The 22,180-nt window shown below is 32.1% G+C and overlaps 1 protein-coding gene across 3 annotated transcripts in view; it reads left to right on the top strand.

The window, feature by feature from the left end:
* Positions 1–22,180, top strand: part of LOC126978524 (uncharacterized) — a 111,393-nt gene that overhangs the window by 42,832 nt on the left and 46,381 nt on the right. For all 3 annotated transcript variants that reach the window (XM_050827380.1, XM_050827379.1, XM_050827381.1), the window contains exons 9-12: positions 3,700–4,080; positions 6,062–11,515; positions 12,251–14,251; positions 15,427–21,735. In XM_050827380.1, the coding sequence (XP_050683337.1) occupies positions 3,700–4,080; positions 6,062–11,515; positions 12,251–14,251; positions 15,427–21,735 (14,145 nt within the window). The remainder of the gene's footprint in view (positions 1–3,699; positions 4,081–6,061; positions 11,516–12,250; positions 14,252–15,426; positions 21,736–22,180) is intronic.

The following is a 22,180-nucleotide window of genomic DNA, read 5'->3' as shown; positions in this document are numbered from 1 at the left end:
ATGACACCACGGACTGGGATTAAAGCGAACACCCTCAGGCTCTTTAATTATTAATGTTTATTGTACGATATTACATTGTAATCCATATTTTATATAAAAAAAAAGCCCGCTGAGTTTCTTGCGCCCATTCTTCTCAGGTCTGAGGCAGTCTCTTTTGAATGGGTGGTAGATTTTGACGTTCAATAAGTGATTATAAATCCTATTTTGAATAAAAATATTTGAATTTGAATTTGAATAAATAGGTCGGATGTATATACATACATCCGATCACACCGATACATGATGATTGATAGTAATGCAAGAGTTATAGGTAGTTACTGCAATATCTTTTTTGTTTGCTGATAGTCATTGAAAATTCAAATTAATAGAAACTGCAGGCGTTTTAAATTAATAACCCTTCACCCGCAGCCGTACGGTCGCTCGCAAGCCCGTCCTACCGCCTGCCACCGGACCGCACCACAATATCGCGCATTCGGTTGTTTATCCTTATCGTCATAACTATTCAAAAATTTGTTCTAAAAATGTAGTATATACAGACATTATCTACTTTATATAACTGTTATGTAAGTATGATTCTGATATGTAAGCTATATTATTGTAAAGTTTCAATAAAATACATTTACTAGATTTCGTGTGAAAGAGCAACAAACATACATCCATACATCCAGACGCCCATACATTCTTACAAACTTTCGTAATTATAATATTAGAAGATAATTCTTTGAAAAGCCCGAAGGTAGGGCTGAGATTTTTACAGGTATGAACCTGTGTCCATGCCTGGATGTATGAACACCCAGACATCCAAACATTCTTGCAAACATTCGTATTCATAATATTAGTACTCGTAGATACCAGAAGCCAGGCTGAGATTTTCACAGGTCCATACATCAATGGGTGGTAGATTTTGACGTTCAATAAGTGATTATAAATCCTATTTTGAATAAAAATATTTGAATTTGAATTTAAGCACATTTAATGTGTGATAATTCTGTTATTTTCCATAACAGAAAGACTGTATAACTGACCGGCAACTTACGGATGAAAATACCGCGACGCTGGTATACTTCAGCTATTTTCATAGTCTGATGACATACGGTATTTTATTTTATGGGACATGCTGCCGATGTTAACACCATTTTCACACTGCAGAAGCGAGCTATTCGTGCAATCTATAAATTAGGACCAAGAGTGTCACTAAGGAAAAAAATTAAGGAAATAAAAGTTTTGAATTTGACATCGTAATACATAAATGAAATCCTTGTTTATGTAAAAAAAATATAAATTCGTTTAAAAAAATTAGTGACACTCATAATGTCAATACTAGAAATTAGGGATAAGCTTGCTGTTCATGTAAGTCGACTCCAAAAAGTCACTAATTCATTCAGAGGTCTATGTATACGTTTTTATAATAAGGTCCCTGTTGACATTCAGAACTTACCTTTAAATGAATATAAATCAGTGCTAAAGAAAAAGTTGTATACAAAAGGGTACTATAAAATATCTGAATATCTGGATCTAAAGAACCGCTGGGCTGTTACATGTCTGTCTCAGTTTGATAAATGACATTATCTTATATTAATATATATAAATTACGTGACACGTTGTTTGTCCGCGATGGACTCCTAAACTAATGAACGGATTTTAATGGGGATTACTTCATCGAGTGCAGTTTCGTCCAACTTGAGAGATAGGATAGTTTTTATTTAGATTTGAGACCAATTTGAGACCCATAATTATTTTTATTTTCAATATTTATTTTGTATGGACATATTTTGTATGAGAAAATTTATTGACGCATGTTGTTTCTGTTTTTTAATAAATTTTAATAAAAATAATAATAATAATTATGAGTTATGTAAATTGAAACAACATTGTAAGTAGAGGCATTTAGTAAGTATTGCATTATATGTAGATGGGCATTGTTTTGTTATTCGGTAGATTTCTCGTAACAGGCATCGTCATGCTCGTTTAAATGCCTCTGCTTGTGGCGGCGACGTGGGGCGGTTCGTTCCCTTCCCTAAAATATGGTCGAGGGAGGCGATGGCTGGTCCATGCGTCATGCTCGTGAACGGGTGCTACTCGTGGTGGCTGGATGATCTTGTTACCGGGAGGTCTGCTAGATGCGTTTTTTTTTTATTATTATTTCCTTAAAAGTTAAAGTTATTATATATTTTACTAGCTGACCGATTGCCGATATTAAAATCGCGATACAAAAGAAACTGTTGATCGTAGATGGGTGAAAATTTGAAGTTGTACGTATTTTTTAATGCTGACTTAATAAACAAATTTAAAAAAAGTAAAAAATAAAAAAAAATGTGTAAACCCTTAATATTTAGGGGGATGAAAAATAGATGTTGTCCGATTCTCAGACCTACCCAATATGCACTCAAAATTTCAAGAGATCAGTCAAGCCGTTTCGGAGGAGTTCAAAGTTTAACACCACACGAGAAATTTATATATTAGATTTAATGAAATGCTCACATAATGCCTCTATTTATTTACGGTATATGTGGATTGATACATCTACTATACTCAATAACTCTTGTGTTTTTAAGTATTAATTTACTTTTTTTTTCTTATTTTGACTTACTCGTGTAAGCCTTTCAGTTTTTGACTTTTGAGTATTTTTGTTGCGTCACTTTACATATTATATTGTTATTGAAATGATTTGTAAAACAATTAAAATGTAAATCTTGACTTAAAAGAGTGGCAATGAGTTTTTTGCTACTTCTTCTCATTAGCTCAATCCTTTACAAAGTAGCGGTAAATTCAATAAGAATAAATATTTTTAATTTTTTGACATTCGTAAGTGTCATTTGCGTGACCTACAAATACTAATAATACTAATAAAGTGTTTTTGAATTTGAATTTGATTGTATGCAATAATCTACTATTCTGCATAGCCCGACCTGTTTTAGTAAAAAAAAACTAGAGGTGTCTTATAATATGTTAAATGGGTTTTTTTGTTTTATGAAGTGTCGAGACAAGCAGGAAGTTCACCTAATAGAGATAAGAGATACGCCCTGTCTATTTCTTTGCAATGCCCATCAAGATTATTGAAAATAATCTAAATTCGGATCGGCACCGCGATTTGGCTCCTCATTTTAAGACAAAACATGTTTAATCTCAGCAAGTCAGTTATTTCAATCAGTTCTACTGTTTGAGTTTGTCCGCTGTAGTACTTATCTAGTTTCAGTTTTCTTATTTAAATACAGCAATCATTGTATGAGTAGTTGACTCAGTTAGTTTATAAACCAAGTTGGAAACATACAATCCTTACTTTGACATTTATGATCGTATAACTCGCAAGCATTTCTACTTAAGCCGCGTCCGCTGCGCCGTGTTTTCATGTTTGTTAACACAAAAATTTTATTCAAATAGCCTATTGTTGTTTTAACATTGAAAAAAAGTGTTAAGTCGTTTTTATTAATCGGAAGAAAAAATGAGATTTAAATTAAGTAATACATTTTTTATGAAATATTTCATGTTCTATTCTTGATTATTTTAATAAAAATTCTATAAATTATTGGGTTATTTCAGAAATACGTCGAATTATCAATAGCCCTGTATATGTTTTTTTTTTCATCATCTTAGATAAAGGCTATATAGGTGTTGGTGTTTCTTTCGGACTGGATTCCGAAACTAATATTATATGTATGTTTGTAATGTATAATTAATAAATATGAGATATTTTTTCAGTGCCGAAGAACTATAGAAAACCAAGGTTCATGGAGAACCTTCAAGCTGTATTAACAGATGAAGGTTTAGTTTCGTTCGAATGTAAAGTTGTTGGATTCCCTACACCCATATTGAGTTGGTTCAAAGATGGCCAAGAGTTGAAACCAGGTGATGTGTACCAACTAACAGGCACTAATTCACTCGGTTCTTATTGCTGTATTGCCAAAAATTGTATGGGGCAAGCATGTAGTTCTGCCGAACTAACAGTCGAAGATATACAAAATCAATTAAACGAAGAAGAAAAGTTGCAATTGTTCTCAAAGAATCAAGCTCCGAAGTTTATACAGGGCCTGAAAAGTGTCGAAGCTAAAATCGATGAACCATTCCGCTTTACGATTAAAGGTAACTGTTGTTTTTTAAATATTATTTATTTAGAAAGAGGGCAATGAATGAGCAATTAAAAAAAATAAGATGCTGTTGTAAATCGTTCGAATATCAAGAGAATATTTGGACACGAAAGACCCGTAATATGTAATATTTATGACGTTTCTCTCAATTTTTCAAGTATTTTAAGAGGTCGTTCAATATCACTATATTGGACCACTAACAAAATTCTATTGAGATTGTGCTTTTGTATTGAGACTTTTATATATTGCAGCAACTTAGAATAAATTAGCTTTGATTTAGCTGTTCTTTTCCGAGATTATATCATCACAATTACTATTTATACTCACTCTAACACTTGGCGTTGCATGTCTCGTGGTGGTTATGTCATAGGTATATGATAAAGCCGAGATATCACAATTTCACTAGTTATATTATAACTAAACGGTAGATTGTCAATCGGTTTCATTTCTTACAATTAACGGCCTGGTTTTAGTGCCGTTATAATGTCACGGGTACATCATTTTTGATTTTTCCTTCTTGTATTCTGTGGTCGCTTTTTGGTTTTCTGTAATTTCCATTTTACTACTATTCATTCGCCTACTGAAAAACTAGTGCTTCAAACAAAGGTTAAAACTGGGTTTTTGGGACTTGTTGTACGCAAAAAAAATTTCAAACACCGTTTTGACGATCTGGTTGTAGAAGAAAACCATTTCCGGCTTACTCTACAACATACAAGTTTAGCCAAAATCACTTGCAACTTTTTTTTCGATCTTATACGCAACCACAGACGTTGCAACAATAATCCTAATGCAACGCAGTTCAAAAGGATTTAAAGAAAAACAGGAAAGAGCTCGACGAGCTCAATAACAGTACAGCCAACTCTCTGAGCTCGATGAGCACAAAACAACAAAAATTATATATTATTAAAAAAAATTATAAATGGAAGTCATGTTGAAACAATTAAGTTTTTTAAATAAAACATAATTAGAACCTTAATTTTGAGGTATCGTAGCTTTTTGACCTAATTCCAGCAGCCTAATTCCACCTTCGCACGACACACCACAAATATCTGGATGAGTGGTGTTACTCCACAGTGCAGTTTTCAAGGAACTTTCTTACACGTATTACCAAGCTGTAGAATGAGCTTCCTTGGGATGTGTTTCCAGGACGATACGACATGGGTACCTTCAAGAAATCACGTCCCATTTTTTAATAGGCCGACAACGCTCTTGTGTTCACTTAGCATCAGAAGAAACGTACGCTCGTTTTCTCTTCAATTAGGTAGTAAAATTGACGTGTTAATCACAAAAAAAGTTTATTTGTCGTTTGACCGCTCTTTGACAACACTTCCCTTAGTGCCTTGTCTGCTTTCGAGTGAATTGCGATTGCCTATTCCGCGGTCATCTCGACGGCAAAGCTAAATTGGCATCGAAGGAATTGGAAGTCATAAAAAGAGCAAGACAATACTACAAGCCAACCCTGATTCTAGCGCTCTAACAACGCGAAGGTCCAACTACATATGAAAATTTGCTCTCATCTCTGGTCAGGTGCACTCGATTATCAGCTCGAAACATTTGACCGCGCGCAACGCAGATCTGCTTAAATTGTCAGGGATCCAGTGCTATGTGTATAGCTAGATCGCTTGGTATTGATTGGAGAAGTTGCTTCATTGTGTGTCTTTTACAATAGTTAACACGGGAAGTATTGCAAAGATCTATTCGACAAAGTCCCTGCCGCCGATTTCCACCTTAGAACGACATGCCACAAATTTTAAATGGTTCGAGCGAGGTGTGCCCAGGGCGATACGACATGGATTCCGTAAAATAAAGTGTGTATACCTTTCCCTAAAGGCCTACAACGCTTCTGTGATCTTTTGGTCATGCAGCAGATTATAAGCTGTGGTGATTACTTAAGACCAGGCGACTCTTATGACCGATATAACCCCTACCGTATTAAAAATTAGTTTTTTAATATCTAATTTAATATATTTTTTCAGTTGCCATTCCGCCTGAACCTGCAGTATTATGGTATCGAGATGACCAACCAGTGGATACGTCATCTCGTTGTTTACTTGGTAAAGAAGACCGAGGTGTTTTTTATTTAGAAATAAAAAAATTAGAATTAATGGATCAAACTGAATGGAAATGCGTTGCAATGAATGATTTCGGACACAGCGTAACATCATGTTTTCTTAAATTGATAATACCGCGACACTACAAAAAGCCGCGGTTTTTGGAAAATCTTCAAGCTATCCTTTCAGATGAAGGTGCTGTTAATTTGGAATGTAAGGTTATAGGTGTTCCGCAGCCCACTCTAAAGTGGTATAAAGATGGAGAGGAACTTAAACCCGGCGATATACATAGGATAATTTCAGGGCAGGACGGCACATGCTGCTTAGGAACATACACATGCGAGGCACAAAATTGTATGGGTATTGCAGCCAGCTCTGCCTCACTTTTAGGTTTTGAAGATACTGTTAAAGTTAAAAATAAGAAGAAAAGTGAGGAACAAACCTTAGAAAGAAATTTATCACTTAGCACTATTCACGAGGAAAGAACATCACAACTGTATGATACTCCTATTGGAGATATTACTTTAGACGAAAAAGGTGAAATATCTTTTTCTTTTGATGGCAAAGAAGTTTCTGTTTCTTTATACGAAACCCCAGATCTCACAGAAGAAGAAGCGTTACAAATTGTGGAAATGTACGCAGACCAGTTATCGGAAAACGTAACGGAACATAATGTTGTGGAACTACCGCCATTAAGATTTGTAAAAGAAACGTCCACATCAGGAAATTTATTAATGGAGGCAATAATCATTGACGTTTCACCTGACTACTTTATTCACCCAGAAGAAGATTTGAGAACAGAAGCCGATATAGAAGATATATCTATTGCCGATGAAAACGGAGCTGCGCAATTATCTTTTGACAAAGAGATATGTGATGATGACCTTGAAAAAACGGTTACTTTACTTTCAGAAGAAAAAGTCGATTTCTTAAAGAAAGATTATAGAAGAAAATCTGACTCATTGCGAAGTGGCGATTATTTTAGTATTTCTAAAGAACAGTCGTATTCAGAAGGTAAAAAAAATGATGATGATACCCAAGTATCTGAATGTACTAGTTTTGCCAGTGCACACAGTACTGATAAGCCAAAATCTAAATCTTCGAAACCATCGCAAGAAGATGGTCAAGAATCATCTGATATTACCAAAACTGTTCTATTCAGAGAAGATTTAGGCGATGTTAGAAAATCTAAAATTGAGCTAGTAGATATTAAACAAGAGGGAGATAATTTGAAAATGTCCACGAAATCTTGTACGAATAAGAATGAATCAATTAACTTTGAAAGTGACACAGAATTTGATCTAAACCCACAGTACCAAACATCATATAAAAGCGAAAATATTAAGAGATTATTCGCACTTTTGATGAAATCAATTAAGAATATTAGGAATGTGGAAGAAGGTGTCAGTTTTAAAGCTGATTTAATTTCTTCGCCCGCTACCGCATCTAAAAGCCTCGAAGTAATAAATAGTCTTCTGACACCATTAATCGGAATTAAAAACAATATCGAAAGTATGGTGGATGTAATAGATTTTGGGGTGTTTGACAGTAACTACGGTTCAATTGTAGAAGAACTGAGAAATATTCAAAAATCTTTAACAGTCATTCAAATGTGTGCAGCCGAAAGTTGTGATAAAACAATCGTTACAAATACATGTATATCAATAATTAATGAGTGTAGTGATTACTTAATGGAAATCATGTCGCTTATCAAATTGTGTTCTGTGGATCTTACTGATAAAAATCAGATTTCACAAATTCAGTTGCTAACTACAGACGTTATTTGTATTTTAAAGACGTGTAAAGATATAACACACAAGAAAAGACTTATAAAAGAGACAACGTCAATTTCTAAAAATCAGCAGCACTTAAACGAAACCCAGAAATCTGTTTTTAATCTAAAAATACCAATTAATTCATTGCTAAATATTGTGAAAAATGCCTTAGAAGGAAAAGTTATAATGCTTACTGATTTTGAGTTAGGTGAAGTAATACTTCTTCATATGTCGTCATCAATACAAGATTTACAGACAGCATTGGAACGTATTGAATCATTATCAGTTGATGAATCCAAATCGTCATTAAATAACTATAATACAAGTATTATAAATACTGTTATGGAATCCGTACTAAAATTACGAAATTCATTTGAAATACTTTCTTCAGAAACGAAAATTCAACATGATAAGCAAGGAATTAAGAGTGTGTTGGAATTAGTTAAAGTTAATCTGGAAGATATATCATCCCATATCTACGACATTGAACTTAATGTTGGGGAATTTGATGTTTTACGTAGCGATAACAAGCTTGAGCTCCTTCAAAAAATGGCACAAGCACTCATATCCCTGGACAAAAATTTATCGTTTTTGAACAATTTACCTGATATACACAGCAACATGATAACATTCCATAAAAATCTTACAAAAGTCCTTGAAAAGATAATCGAAAGTAATGAAGCCAAAAAATATGTTGCTTTAGTTGAAATATGTGACGCAGTTAATAAAATTAATTCTTTCATTAAAAATGTTGATTCTGAGAGGACATTGTCATTAGCTAGTATTGGCAATGCATTAGGTGTTATTAATGAGCAAATAAACAATATGGAACTAGATGGAAATCTTCATTCCATATTGATAAACAATTTTATTCAATTGTTAACCCAGTTACAAAATATTGCTAATAATACAGAAGATCCAGAGCAATCAAATGACATAAATGAAGAACCACGCTCGGAACGTGGCACTCCTTTACTGTTATATCAAATAGAAAAAACAATTAATGCCATTAAACATGTATCTATTAGTGAGGAGACTACTTCTGAAATGCCAGATATGGTCCCAATTCTTGAATCATTGACGCCAGTACTAGAAGACCTTAAATGCAGCATTGCAACTTTTAAACAAAATGCTGATCAAGAATCTCATTTATCCGACCTATCACAACAGTCTTTAGTAAAATCAATCAATAAATCATTACACGAACTTCACCAAAGCGTTACTATTTTTAACCAGATAGTAATGGATTCTGTAGAAATATTGAAGCCTGGTAGCATAGTGCCTAGCGTGGCAAGGCCAATTTATGAGCTCAACGCCGCAATAGAAATACTCCAAGAAAATATTCTATCTGAGTATGATAGCTTATCATCTCAAGAAATAAGCGTTAAAGTTGCCACCTTATCTCAAGCTCTCCAAAATTGCTTTCTATTTATTGGCGAAGCTTTTGAATGTGAAGCAGTAGGAGATATTTCAACTTTAGATGATATATCGTACTTAAAAACAACAGCTGACTCAGTTTCTTCAGATTCTCATATTGCTCTAGAAATATTAAAAGTAACACAACATGAGCAAAACGCCTCACAGTTTAAAGAATTTTCACATGAATCAAAGCCTGACACTGCTATACAATTGTGTAAGTTATTGCAACAGGATATTATTGATATACAAAGCCTTGAAGTCATGGACACGCTCAACGAAATACTACAAATTAAAAGCAATCTGTTCTTTAGTCAGCTGATTGAGTGTTTTGAAGAACTTCATACAGAAATTCAATGTATTTTGGAAGGCGTTATGGAAAACAAAAGTCCAGTAGCTATTTTAAATATTGCAAATAAAATTCATGCAAAATTAGTTCATGTTGATATTGAACAGCTTTTATTGGAAGATAATCTACCAATTACTGCAAATGAAATAAATACTATGGTGCAGAGTTTATTGAAGTTAAATAATGATTTAAATGAATACATACAATACAACGTTGCCTATGACTCCTCTGCATATATAAATACACTGCGCACATTATGTAGAAATCTAATGACTAACATAGAAGCATTTGATGGAGGAATCTCGCCTGACGACAATTTCAAAGAACAGTTACTAAGTTTACAAGATACTTTAGCTGATTTTTTGAATTCGACTGGAGTAGAGCAGACAGGAGCTCGAAACGATTTTATCGCACATGTAACAGAAAAGCTTACTATGAACTTATTAAAGTTAGAGGATGAGCTAATACCATTTACACCAGAATCACCATTGCCTTTACATAGTCATTCTATTCTAATATCTATAGATGAAATTTTAAAAAATATTGAAAATTTCGAATTAAGAAACTTTACAAATGTTGCTGAACTAAATAATGACATTGTGATTTCTCAATTTACATTTGAAAGCGAAATTGAGAGTTTTAATCATCTAGATAGTATTTTGAATAACGCTGCTAAGAACATATTATCAGATATTTCTGAATCATCAATAGCAGATTTAGACAAGGTAAAAGACTTTTTGCAAAAATATTTAAGTGAATTTGCTACCCTCAGGTATTTAATGAGCACACGACTGAGTCATAAGAAGGTCATTCGACTTATTATACAATATAATTTACTTCAAAATACAATGAACGATTTTGAACAACAGCAAGAGCGACTCCAACTACCTATTGATTTTAAAGAGTATCTCAGGGACTGCCTTGAAAAGGTTAATCGAAGCATGAGAAAAATTCAATCATCGATGATAAGATTAGTTAATTTCCAGTCAGATATGCTGTTTGTTCATCCATTACATAAAATTAAAATAGCAATAGGGACATTTACAGAGTTTTTAAAAGAAGATCAGGAATTATATTTGCATGAGCTAATAAGTAAATTCCTTGAGGTTCTTGAATTGGGTAAAACACATTTTTGCGGAATAAAACTAGCCCTTATTGAAGAAATTAAATTCCACAATAATTTAAAAATTGATAATGAGTATAAAAACTTTATAAATGTTGTCGGTTTATTCAAAAAGTTTGTAGAAAATGAAATTGATACGATAAATGACTTGGCGAAAGGTGATAATAAATTACACCTACAAAAACTTTTAAAATGTTTTGAAATGCACGATGGTTATAGAAATACATCGGGGGTTGGACAGAAATTAATATTATTGAAATGCATAAATGAGTGTGTAGACATCTTTTATATACAATTAAAGTTGTCACCTTTGTCGCCCCTGCATGATAAAATTTTAAACACAATCATGGCAGATATTCTTGAGTCATTATATTTGTTGAATAAGTTGTGTATATTTAGTAAAGAAAAGATGTCTGATTCTGATATTGAACATTGTTTGAGAAGCTATATTAAAAACTTTACTGATAGTAGTAAGGCACTTGAACATTATAAACTGGATAATAAAGAATTCACCAACACCGAAATTGCACTAGTAACAGCGCTATTAAAAGAAATACACCTACTCCAAGATAATTTGAGGTCTAAAGATATACTTATTGAAGAATTAACTATTTTTAACACGGTATTAGATCCTCTTAATACTGTTGAGCAATATCTTGAAAATATTTTGTCATCGCCGTTCTTCAAAGATAAGCTGAATTTTAAAAACATAAAAGGTTAGTTATATCAAGTTATATTTAATTATTATAATCATCTACTGTCTGGTATTACTTGTGCAAATACATAAATATCAGAGTGATAACCAAAGAATATGGACTTTTATATATTTTGATCCTTGCATATTTCCCATTTTCCTTCCTCTCGAATCAAAAATTCATTGGAAACTTTCTTACACTTACGCATTACATCCCACTTTTCGATACATTCACGGTCTTGTACAAACATTGATTCACATTCGCCTTACATATTTGTGCAGACAGTATATTTTTATCTATCTTTTATACCAATAGTGGTAGATTTTGACGTTCAATAAGTGATTTTAAATCCTATTTTGAATAAAAATATTTGAATTTGAATACAAAACCTACTTTTTCCCTTTACAATTAATAAATGTACCAATATATATTTACGTAGACGTAGATGATCATTTATGAAGATAAAGTCTACTTTACCGCAAATTTTCTCACATACTTTCATGATAAAATTACAGTTAAAATACTTTTATCCATTTTCCGTGATTATTAAACCAATTATCCTTTTAAAAACTGTTAGTACATCTTCTTAAACTCTTCATCACCTCGTCTATCATTCTATCATTCCTACACTTACTACGCAAAGAAACCATTCTTATAGTATTTACTCTGCTTTAATTATCAAGCATTTCTTTGACGAAACTAATGAAAATGATAAGACTTTATATTGTTACTATTATTTTCAAAATTATCTTTCAGATAAGGCTGATTCTCTTTTATATCATATTGAACAATACATTGAAATAACAGAAGTTGTAGATGAAATTTCTGCGGTATTTAACATTGAAAATATAAGAGAAACAACAAAAAAAGTTAATGAATTAAAAGAATGTCTTTTGGCCATACAAATGTCACCAGAAACTTCAACACAATTCATTGATTGCTTCAGTACAAAGAGTCAAGCACGTGTTGCAACAGAACTCTCGAAATGCTTAACTGATCTTCATGAGGAGGCATCTAACAACAATGAAAACCAGATATCGACCCGAATTCAAGACAAAATGAACGATGTAATCACATTGCTTCATGAAGATTTAGATACATTCACAAAAGCAACTAATTTAAACCTTTTACCCAGTAATAAAGAAGGCATTCATCAAAGTAATGATAAAGCTATTTTGACCTCCAGCAATAATGAACCATTATGTCTTACATTAAACCAAGATAATCAGTCGGATGCAATAGGGGACACAACAGGAAAATCAAGCAATATAATAAACGAGTTAGCGGGAAAACAGCCACAAACAGTCGAATGTTATAAAATAATAACAGATTCTTCCTCTATAGATTTAAAACCTTCTTTTGAAATGATTGAAAATAACGAAATGAAATCCAAAAATCCATTGCAGGAACAATCATTTGATTTTGTAAATCAGGAACTCCATTCGACTAACAATGTTAACAAAGAAATTAGTTTGTTTGATTCCAATGTGCCACTATCTGATCAATCTAATATATCGAGTACGCAGGATGCTAGTGAATTAATCATGCCAGAGGATACAGCAATTGAGGAAATAAGCAGAAATAATGACAAAATTAACAAAGAAGCATATGAAAAATCTTCTATCGCATCTGTTGAGACTCAAGAAAAAATATCAGACTCATTACAAGAACAGTCAATGGATTTACAAATACAGGAACTTGAATCGATTAACATTACTCAAACAAAAATACAAGAAATACATTCTAAAATTTCAGTCTGTGATGAACTTCAAATAGCGCATACTCCTGATATTTCTAGATTTGACTTGCCTGAAGAAATAGCAGTTGAGAATAAAAAAGAAACAAAGAAAGATAATTACATTAATGACCAAATTTACAAGGCCGAGTTCGAACAAACTTGTGTAGCACCTGTAGAAATTCCAGAAAAAATGTCATACTCATCACAAGAACATATACAAGAATTTAATTTGACTAACAATGTTAAAAAAGAAATACTGAATATACATTCCAATATGCCATTATGTGATCAAAGTCAAATAGCGCATACTCCTGATAATTGTGAATTTGAATTGCCAACAGAAATAGCAATTGAGCAAGTAACAAACAAAAATAACGACAAAAATGAACATGAGGATGAGTTTGATCAAACTTGTGCAGCACTTGTTGAAACTTTTGAAAAAGTATCAGAGGTAAATAGATGTAATAACAGTAATACTTATAAAGAAGAGAACGAATGCAGAGATCACCATGATACTGAAGTATCAATAAATCAAGAAATGGATGTGCAACCAAATATGGTGGATTTACCCGAACAAATAGATTTAAGTGCAAATGTTTTATCTGAGACAAGGAAGTTAGAAATAACCATAGAAAGCAATGCACAAATAGATCAAAGTAATGAATTAATAAATAAAATAAAGCATAATAGTGAAATACAAGAGAAAGAAAATACAGCAGAAATAGATAAGTTTTCATCTGATATAAGTGCTCCTGATGATAATTGTAAAGCAAATAATGAACAGGAACAAAACAAAGTCAATACAAAAGAAAGTCTTGATCTTTCAACTGATAGTTATATTCCAAAAGAGTCATCTAACTTACAAATAGAAACCTATGTTAGTGCAGAGCTTAGTCTTGCTCTTTATGAAGATAAAGATCAGTCTATCGATATCACCCCCACAGATGAAGCTCATGAGGAAATGAACGTAAATTCAAAAGTAGTCCAAAGTCAAAGCAGTATTACAGGGAATTTTAATAGTAAGTAATAAAATTTTATAGTAGATAAAACTTATGTGAATTTTGTTGTGTATTTTGCACCTCCTTGCCTTGCATATCATATCATACAGTTGTTAGGGAGGACATCTGCTGTCACCATCTCGGCAAGTTTTAGGTGGCTGACCTATCTTAATTTTTTATCTTTAGCTCAGAACGCGCCTGAGCTAAAGCCCATGTAAATGCGTTTGTAAAAGTTACATTTCTGCACTCCAAAATGAAGAAAAGTATCAATCAGTTGATCAACGATCGATAATTATTCGGCTTTCGATCTTTTGTTTTGACTAACTTTTAGACGGGCAGCTGTTGTCGGAGCAAAGGAAGAAGTGCTGGTGAACTGTATAGATATAGCAACGCGCTGCGATCTTATATGCTAAATGGCAATTCACTCGCAACTTCCATTATTTCGGCTTCCCAAGAGCTTATGCAAATGGAGAACCAGATTCCTTATGGGTTTGGTTATGGTTTGTAAAGCGGCTTTATTACAGTTCAGTGCCGTCCTGTATCACTACAACTAATGTGATCTATTTTGATAGCCACTGTTAACTATTGCTCACTGCTAAAACTGATTATTTTAATCAATCTTATCATATATTTATACGTCAGCTCATTGAGCGTTTGACGGTACAGTGCAGATGCCGTATTCACCTGGCCTGCAAATATCTCACGGGAATCAGGCAACCAGTGCCGGAAAGAATTTCAACATATAAAAAACAGGTTTTAAAGGAAAAAATAACTCGTCTTCTAGTGGTGGTAAATGATAGATTCATATAATTAGGTCGTTTAAAAGTAATATTATATCTGACAGATATTTATATTGTTCTCCTATATTACATCCTAGAAAGATCATCAACATCATACATAATAGAAAGTCATTTAAAATTTACTCAAAATATATTGTGGGTTGTAGTTTTTGACGTTCAATAAGTGATTTTAAATCCTATTTTGAATAAAAATATTTGAATTTGAATTTGAATTTTGTGTTGAAATAGATTTTATCCCGTATCGAGATTAAATCTCGTATACTCTGGTTACCGGCGACGAATTGCCGGATTGTATTCCGAATAATAAGAAAATTATATTTATACCAAACTATCATAATCTGCTAGGGCAGGTTGAGTACGACACATATATTATATTATTTATTTGCTTTATTACAGGTAAATCTTATATATCAGATTTTGAAAATGAAGATCCAATGCAAAGGTTGGAACACCTTCTTCAGGATTTGAATGAATATATCAATATATCTCCTGAAAATATCAGTTGTAAAAAAGAGTCCTTATTAAATATTCTAGATGAATTTCAGATTGTCATTATTAAACAGAAATTTGATTATGATAGCAAAAAGGATGAGACTCTTAATGAGACTCTAGAAGATTTAGAGTGCAGTGTGAGGAGTGTACAGTTGCAAATAATTGAAAATAGTCCGACCCAACATATTCAAGAATCCGCTGCTACTCTGCAATTATTAGTTGATAACTTAAAAGACATTATTCAATTCTCAGATAAAGAGACGTTAAACAGTGAAATTTCTGATATGTCTTTATTAAAAGAATGTGAAAATTCTGTAAGCAATACTGTTGAAAAAATTGAACGTGGGTTTTTCAGTGAAAGTGATATACAAATCATAGTAGACAATTTAACAGATATAAATTTTTTCATAAAATCTATCAAGCAATGTATTTCAAATGATACTGAAAGTATTCTAGACAAAGGAGTAGATATAATGCAAAATTTAAATACAATTGAGAATAATTTAATTGTTGTTGAAAAACAACTAGCAGATAAACATGATATTGAACCACTTACACAAGATGCAATAATAACGGCAGTACATTCAGTATATGAAAGTGTTTCAAATATAAGAGACACACTTAGACGAATTCAGAAAAAAGGCTTGTATAAGAACTATGGAATACCTTCAGATATATTACTGAAAACTATTAAAGTATTTAATTCATTAAGTGCAATTGATGTGGATATAAAATCAATGTGTAAATGCCTTCGAACGTTTTCCAATCATTTTGAAGATGTCAAGTTTTATTTAAATTTTGATAAAACAGCACGGTTACCATGTGATTCTTGTATTACTGTAGAGGTTTTAACTGAATTAAAATCAAACTTATTAGGTATTAATTCAAATATTACTGAATCTGACCCATCATTAAATTTGCAGCTGCAATTAATTCTTTCTGACATTGATGAAATAATACAAAGTTTAGAAACTCGTTCAAATATTGAAGTCCGTGAAAAAATACCAATTTTTATGGAATTATCACAAAAGTTGTATATTATTGCTAAAAATATTAAGGGCTATTATGAAAATTATATTATACTCAATGACATATCCACTCAAATTCCTACGGAATGTATACAAAGTCAAAAAATCCAAGATAAAAGTGTTGGTTTTCATACTGTGGATGATAAAGATAATGCTATTAAAGAAACTAATGGTATAGATAACTCGGAAAGTCAGGTATCCCTGGGGATTAATAAAAATACAGATATTACTGGGTATATGGATATTGGAATACATACAATTTATGAACATGACAATATGAATTCCATTAAAAATCAATATACTGAGATTCTATTAGTTTCCAAATACGAAATAAATAAGGTAATTGATAATGCAGTTGATATAGTTATGTCAATGAAAAAATCAAAACCGATTCCAGACTTAGATATACAAATAAATGAAATTAAAGATTTTGCCACTTACACTAACAATGAACAAATTACTGATCTAATTGATAAAATTAAAGATCAGATACAACAAGATGAAATCGTATATATAGAAGATAATGCAACTTCTGATAGTGTAACTGATATTAACATTATTCACAAAGATGTTTGTGAAAGTGATTTTAATGTTATTCATGATACAAGCAAAGAAAAACTTAAAAATTGTGAAAATAACCTTGAAATGGTTCAACCTACTGACAAAACTCCAGATACAGCAAGCCAAAACAATAAAGAAATTTTCTTAGAAAAAGGCGAAGATAATAACGGCAGCATTCCTTCAATTGTTTGCCAACAGATTGAAAATGTGCTTAGTACTAAAAGCATAGATATTGATTCGCTGTTGCAGTCGGAAGATAATGTTACAATAGTACAGGGTGTGAGTCAAACATCAGTTGAAATGATGGATTTTGGTTCAGAAGATTTAATTGATAAAACACAAACCACTTCATTTAATCATGATCAAAGAACAGAAATTCTTGAAAATAACGAGGTAATAGACCAACAGTGTCTTAAATTTTCTGAAGTGAACGGTGCTAATATAGGTAATGAGAATGAAAATAATCCTTTAGTCCAATGCGCATTGGTGATTCGAAGTCCGGGATGTGATAACATATCGGAAGATGAAAATATTGGGAGTGATCAAGAATCAGTTGATAAATCTAGAGAAGTTGTTATAACAAAAGACACCGACAGTCGTAAAACAACAACACAAAGCCAAAATGACGATATAGGAAACAAGTTTGAAGTGCCCACCGTTGCGTCAGAAATAGAGTGTCGTACTGATAAAGATCAAATTTCAAGCTTGTTGAGCTGTGATAATAAAAATTATAAAGAAATTGTTTCAGCTGATCAACCAAATTCTAAAAGTTTCGATAAAAGTGATAAAACTATAGATATAGTGAGCTTATCAAGTGTTGAAGACATAAAATCAAAGGACAATAAGTCAACTAGAACTATTCATTCAAATACCAATGAGGCAAGCTGTGAAAGCGAATGTGAGATAACGGTCCAGGAACTCAGGAAGGATTTAATTGAAAATAATAATTCAATTCATACTGGCTCGCTAGATACCAAGACAGAATTTGAAAAGACTTCTGAATCGAATATTGATAATAAAAGTGCATTAAAATTTTGTGATTTCGATACAGATGTTGTCGTAGAAGAAACATTAGACTCAGATAACAATTCTGGACCAGAATTTATGCTTAGACAGATGAGCGATGTATTGCAATTGCATGAAAATAACAATATTTTAGAAGTGTCACATACAACTTTGCATGATATACATCTTGCTAAAATAGAAGTAATATCTCCTATCACAGGATCTCAATCGTCTGAAAAACACATTTTAGACTTAACCCAAAATATTGAAATTCCCCCGAGCATTATTTCTTCGTCTGGTCAAAAAAATACTGAAGATATTCATGAAAATACAGATGATTTTCATGAAAATATACAGCTTACTCACGATAATGCCACTTTGGCGCTCTTTCAAGACACAATTTCAAATACACAAAAATGTACTGATTTAGCCGATAATGATAAAGCAGCGGACTCTAATGGCAAAATTGAAGAACCTGAAAATTTAGGAAAGTCCATTGAGGAAATAAATTTAAATGAAAACACTAATATAGACGCGGATTTGATTAAAATATTAACAAAACCAAAACCATACTCAGAATCAATAGTATCCGTTTCTTCTGAAACAAATCCTAAGAAAGCTGATTTTGAAAATGGACTTCATAGAATAGAATCGTCAATAATAAAAACTAATCAGACAAATGAAGAGACCACACAGAATAAGGAAATCATATTAAATCTTGGTGAATTAGTTGCTACAATAACAAGTAACGAATATTTATCAAATCCAATTGAAAACCTAGATAAAAAAGACCATACATACCAAGATAAAAGCCTTGTGTCCAACAGTTTAAGTGTCAATTCAAGTGACAGTTACGATTTAAAAAACGAAAATAAGAAATGTGCATCAATTCTAAAGGAGACAGAAAATGTATTAGCTATATTGAATTCAGAAAGAAATAATGAAATTCAACAAAATAAAAATCTGAGAAGCGATAATAATAAAGGATCAAAATTAGAAGATCTGGATCAAAATGGAAACTTAGTAGAAACTGAATCCGGTGCGAATATTGCATCAAAATCATTTTCATCTGCAACAAATACAGAGCAAAATATATTGGCTATACAAATTAATGAAACCACTGAAACAAAACAAGACAAAAGCCTTATGTCCAATAGTTTTAGTGTCGATTCAACTGACAGTTACGATTTAGAAAACAAAAATAATAAAACTGTATCAATTCCAAAGGACATAGAAATTGAATTAGCTATATTGAATTCAGAAAGAAATAATGAGATTCAACAAAATAAAAATCTGAGTAGCGATAATAATAAAGAATCACAATTAGAAGATCTGGATCAAAATGGGAACTTAGTAGAAACTGAAGCAGGTGCTAATATTGCATCAGAATCATTTTTATCTGCAACAAATATAGAGCAAAATGTATTGGATATACAAATAAATGAAACAACTGAAACAAAACAAAAACCTCTGGAGAATAAACAATCTGTGGATATTGATAATATTGACGATTTGAAATTTCACGAAAATTTAATAATAATGAATATAGAAACTATCGAAATTGAAAATAAATATAAAATAAAGGACTGTGTGGAAATAAAAGAGCAGTCAAAATTAGATTTGGGGAAATCTAATAAAGATATAGAAGCTTACTTTCCTCAGCATAAAGATTTTGAAGAAAATATTCAAAGCAAAATTGATAGCGAATATCAGAGCAATTCTATGGAGGTATTCAATACGAGCGAACATCCTTTGGAACAGCAACCAGGATCAAAAAATAACTCAATTGAACTATGTGGTTCTGTTGAAACCAGTTATGAACAGTTTAATGAAGAAAGCAAAGAACTAGAATTGAGTGATCACAGAAAAAAACAATCTGGAGACAGAAATAGTTATGATATTACAGCTGTTCATAAGACAGGTAACTATTGTGATAACTATAATGTTGAAGTGGACTTATCCAAGATAGAAGATAATAAATCTGCATTGCTAAAATCAGATAGGAATGATATAATATTAAACGTATTAGTATCAGAATTCATTGATAATACAACAAATGTACGCATAGAAGACGACTCTATAGATTTAAAGTTCGATGAGACATCAACCAAAGTTGATTCTTTGAACAATTATAGTAAAAATAAAATTGAAGAGACATTATTCCCACATAATAAAGAAACTAATAACAATAATGAACAAATATACGATTGGCTTGAACATAATAAGATCGAAGATAAAAATGAATTGAAAAATGGAGAGAATCAGTTAAATGAAGATACACTTCACATTTGTGAGAAACAACAAGAAACAGAACTTCATGGCTCACCAAATTTAAACAAAACTTTGTATTTAATTCAGTGCGAAATAGGAAAAAAAAGTGAAACAAATACTGAATTATTTGTTCCAAAATGTTCTCAAACCAATAGCATTGAATCTGATCGTACGGTAGAGACATATGAGTCAAGTAAGATGAAATCAGATCATTATGAAAATACTGGCCGTCTCAACATATCAGGTGATTGCGAACAAACAGAACCACTTAAAGATGCAACAATGACAAATGCATCGCTACAGGAGAAAATACCAGAAATAAACAAAATAGACTCAAATTTGTCAAACGAAAACAAAATTGAATCCTATGTTGAGACATATAGTAAACTAAATCTCGATAGCAAATCTTATTCAGATATTACTAACCAGACCGATCATGAACTTGGTTTAAAAGTTCGAAGCAAAAGTACAAAAAATAATATTCAAATGATGGATGATATTAATGAGTTTAATCTAAAGATCGAAGACAGTAAGGATTTTGCAAATTCTCTTGTCCAGAAAAAAGAGGAGGACATCTTTATCGATCACAATGAAAGTAAATGTTATAATGAAATAGAAATCAAACAGAATAAATGCTTGGAACAGGAAACAGGAGGAGAACATGCAAGATTTGAATTAGAAAAAATGTCAAGCAAACCGTGGCTGCAAATGGTAGATCCAAATATTCATACAGCGTATGACTTTTCGCGACCTCCTGGCTATATACCAAAATTAAACAAATCAGATGATTTCTCATATTCTGAAACAAATTTGCACAGAAATACATCAAAAATATTTTATAAAGCACAGAGTTTGGTGCGCGAATTTCAAATGAGATCTCCAACACCCTTTAGTATTACTAATATTTGTCATGACGGCACATTAATTGATGATATACGGACTACACAGTTAAAATCGTCAAGCGAAACCAGGACTATTAATAGAGAAAAGTCAATGATCATGAGAAGTGATCTCAAGGGAAAACCAGTTTTCACAACTCAACTCACTAACAGAACTGCCGTTGCAGGATCACGTGTAAAACTAACTTGTAGTATATTATCAACAAATGAAACAAGAATAAATTGGTACAAAGATGATTTGTTATTGGAAAGTAAACAAAAATATAAAATGATGTGCATAGACGGTTTAATTACGCTAGAACTGCTTAACGTAGTTCCGAGTGACTCTGGTGATTATTGCTGTACGATAGAAAATGAATCTGGTATAGTAAAATCTTGTGCCAACTTAAAAGTTTATCCCAGTTTTGAGCCTTCTCCAATTCCACCAACATTTACGAGATCAATACGTGGTAAGTCCCAAAATTAAATCTAGAGCCATTGATTAAGGATTGGTCTCCGCTGCGCTCCAACTTGATTTGCACTATCTAAGAACAATAGCCTTTTTACTACGGCAACTATTATATGCTTATGTGCGTGGCATCTTGACACTCAATGGCATCTTTCAAATTTTGTAACAGACGCTTCGTGTTATTTTACACTGAAATTAATAAAATACAAAATATTTACCGATGATATATTGTGATCCCAGTCTCTTTCTTATTTCTTTTCGTATTATTTTTACAAAGTTTTACTATGCAACCAACAATGTTAGTTAAAATTATTAGAAAAGTTTAACAGATAATGTGACACGTCAACGTCACACAATGTTCGAGACTGGCTCGAGTACGTCTACTTGGGCGTAGTATTAGTTGCTGCACATTGCGACTACGCCTGCGGTATCTAGTTGGAGCGCAG

The sequence above is a fragment of the Leptidea sinapis genome, chromosome Z (assembly GCF_905404315.1).
Source record: "Leptidea sinapis chromosome Z, ilLepSina1.1, whole genome shotgun sequence".
NCBI classification, from domain to species: Eukaryota; Metazoa; Arthropoda; class Insecta; order Lepidoptera; family Pieridae; genus Leptidea; species Leptidea sinapis.
The sequence above is the reverse complement of the archived record's forward strand: the minus strand, read 5'-3'. Positions and strand labels throughout refer to the sequence as shown.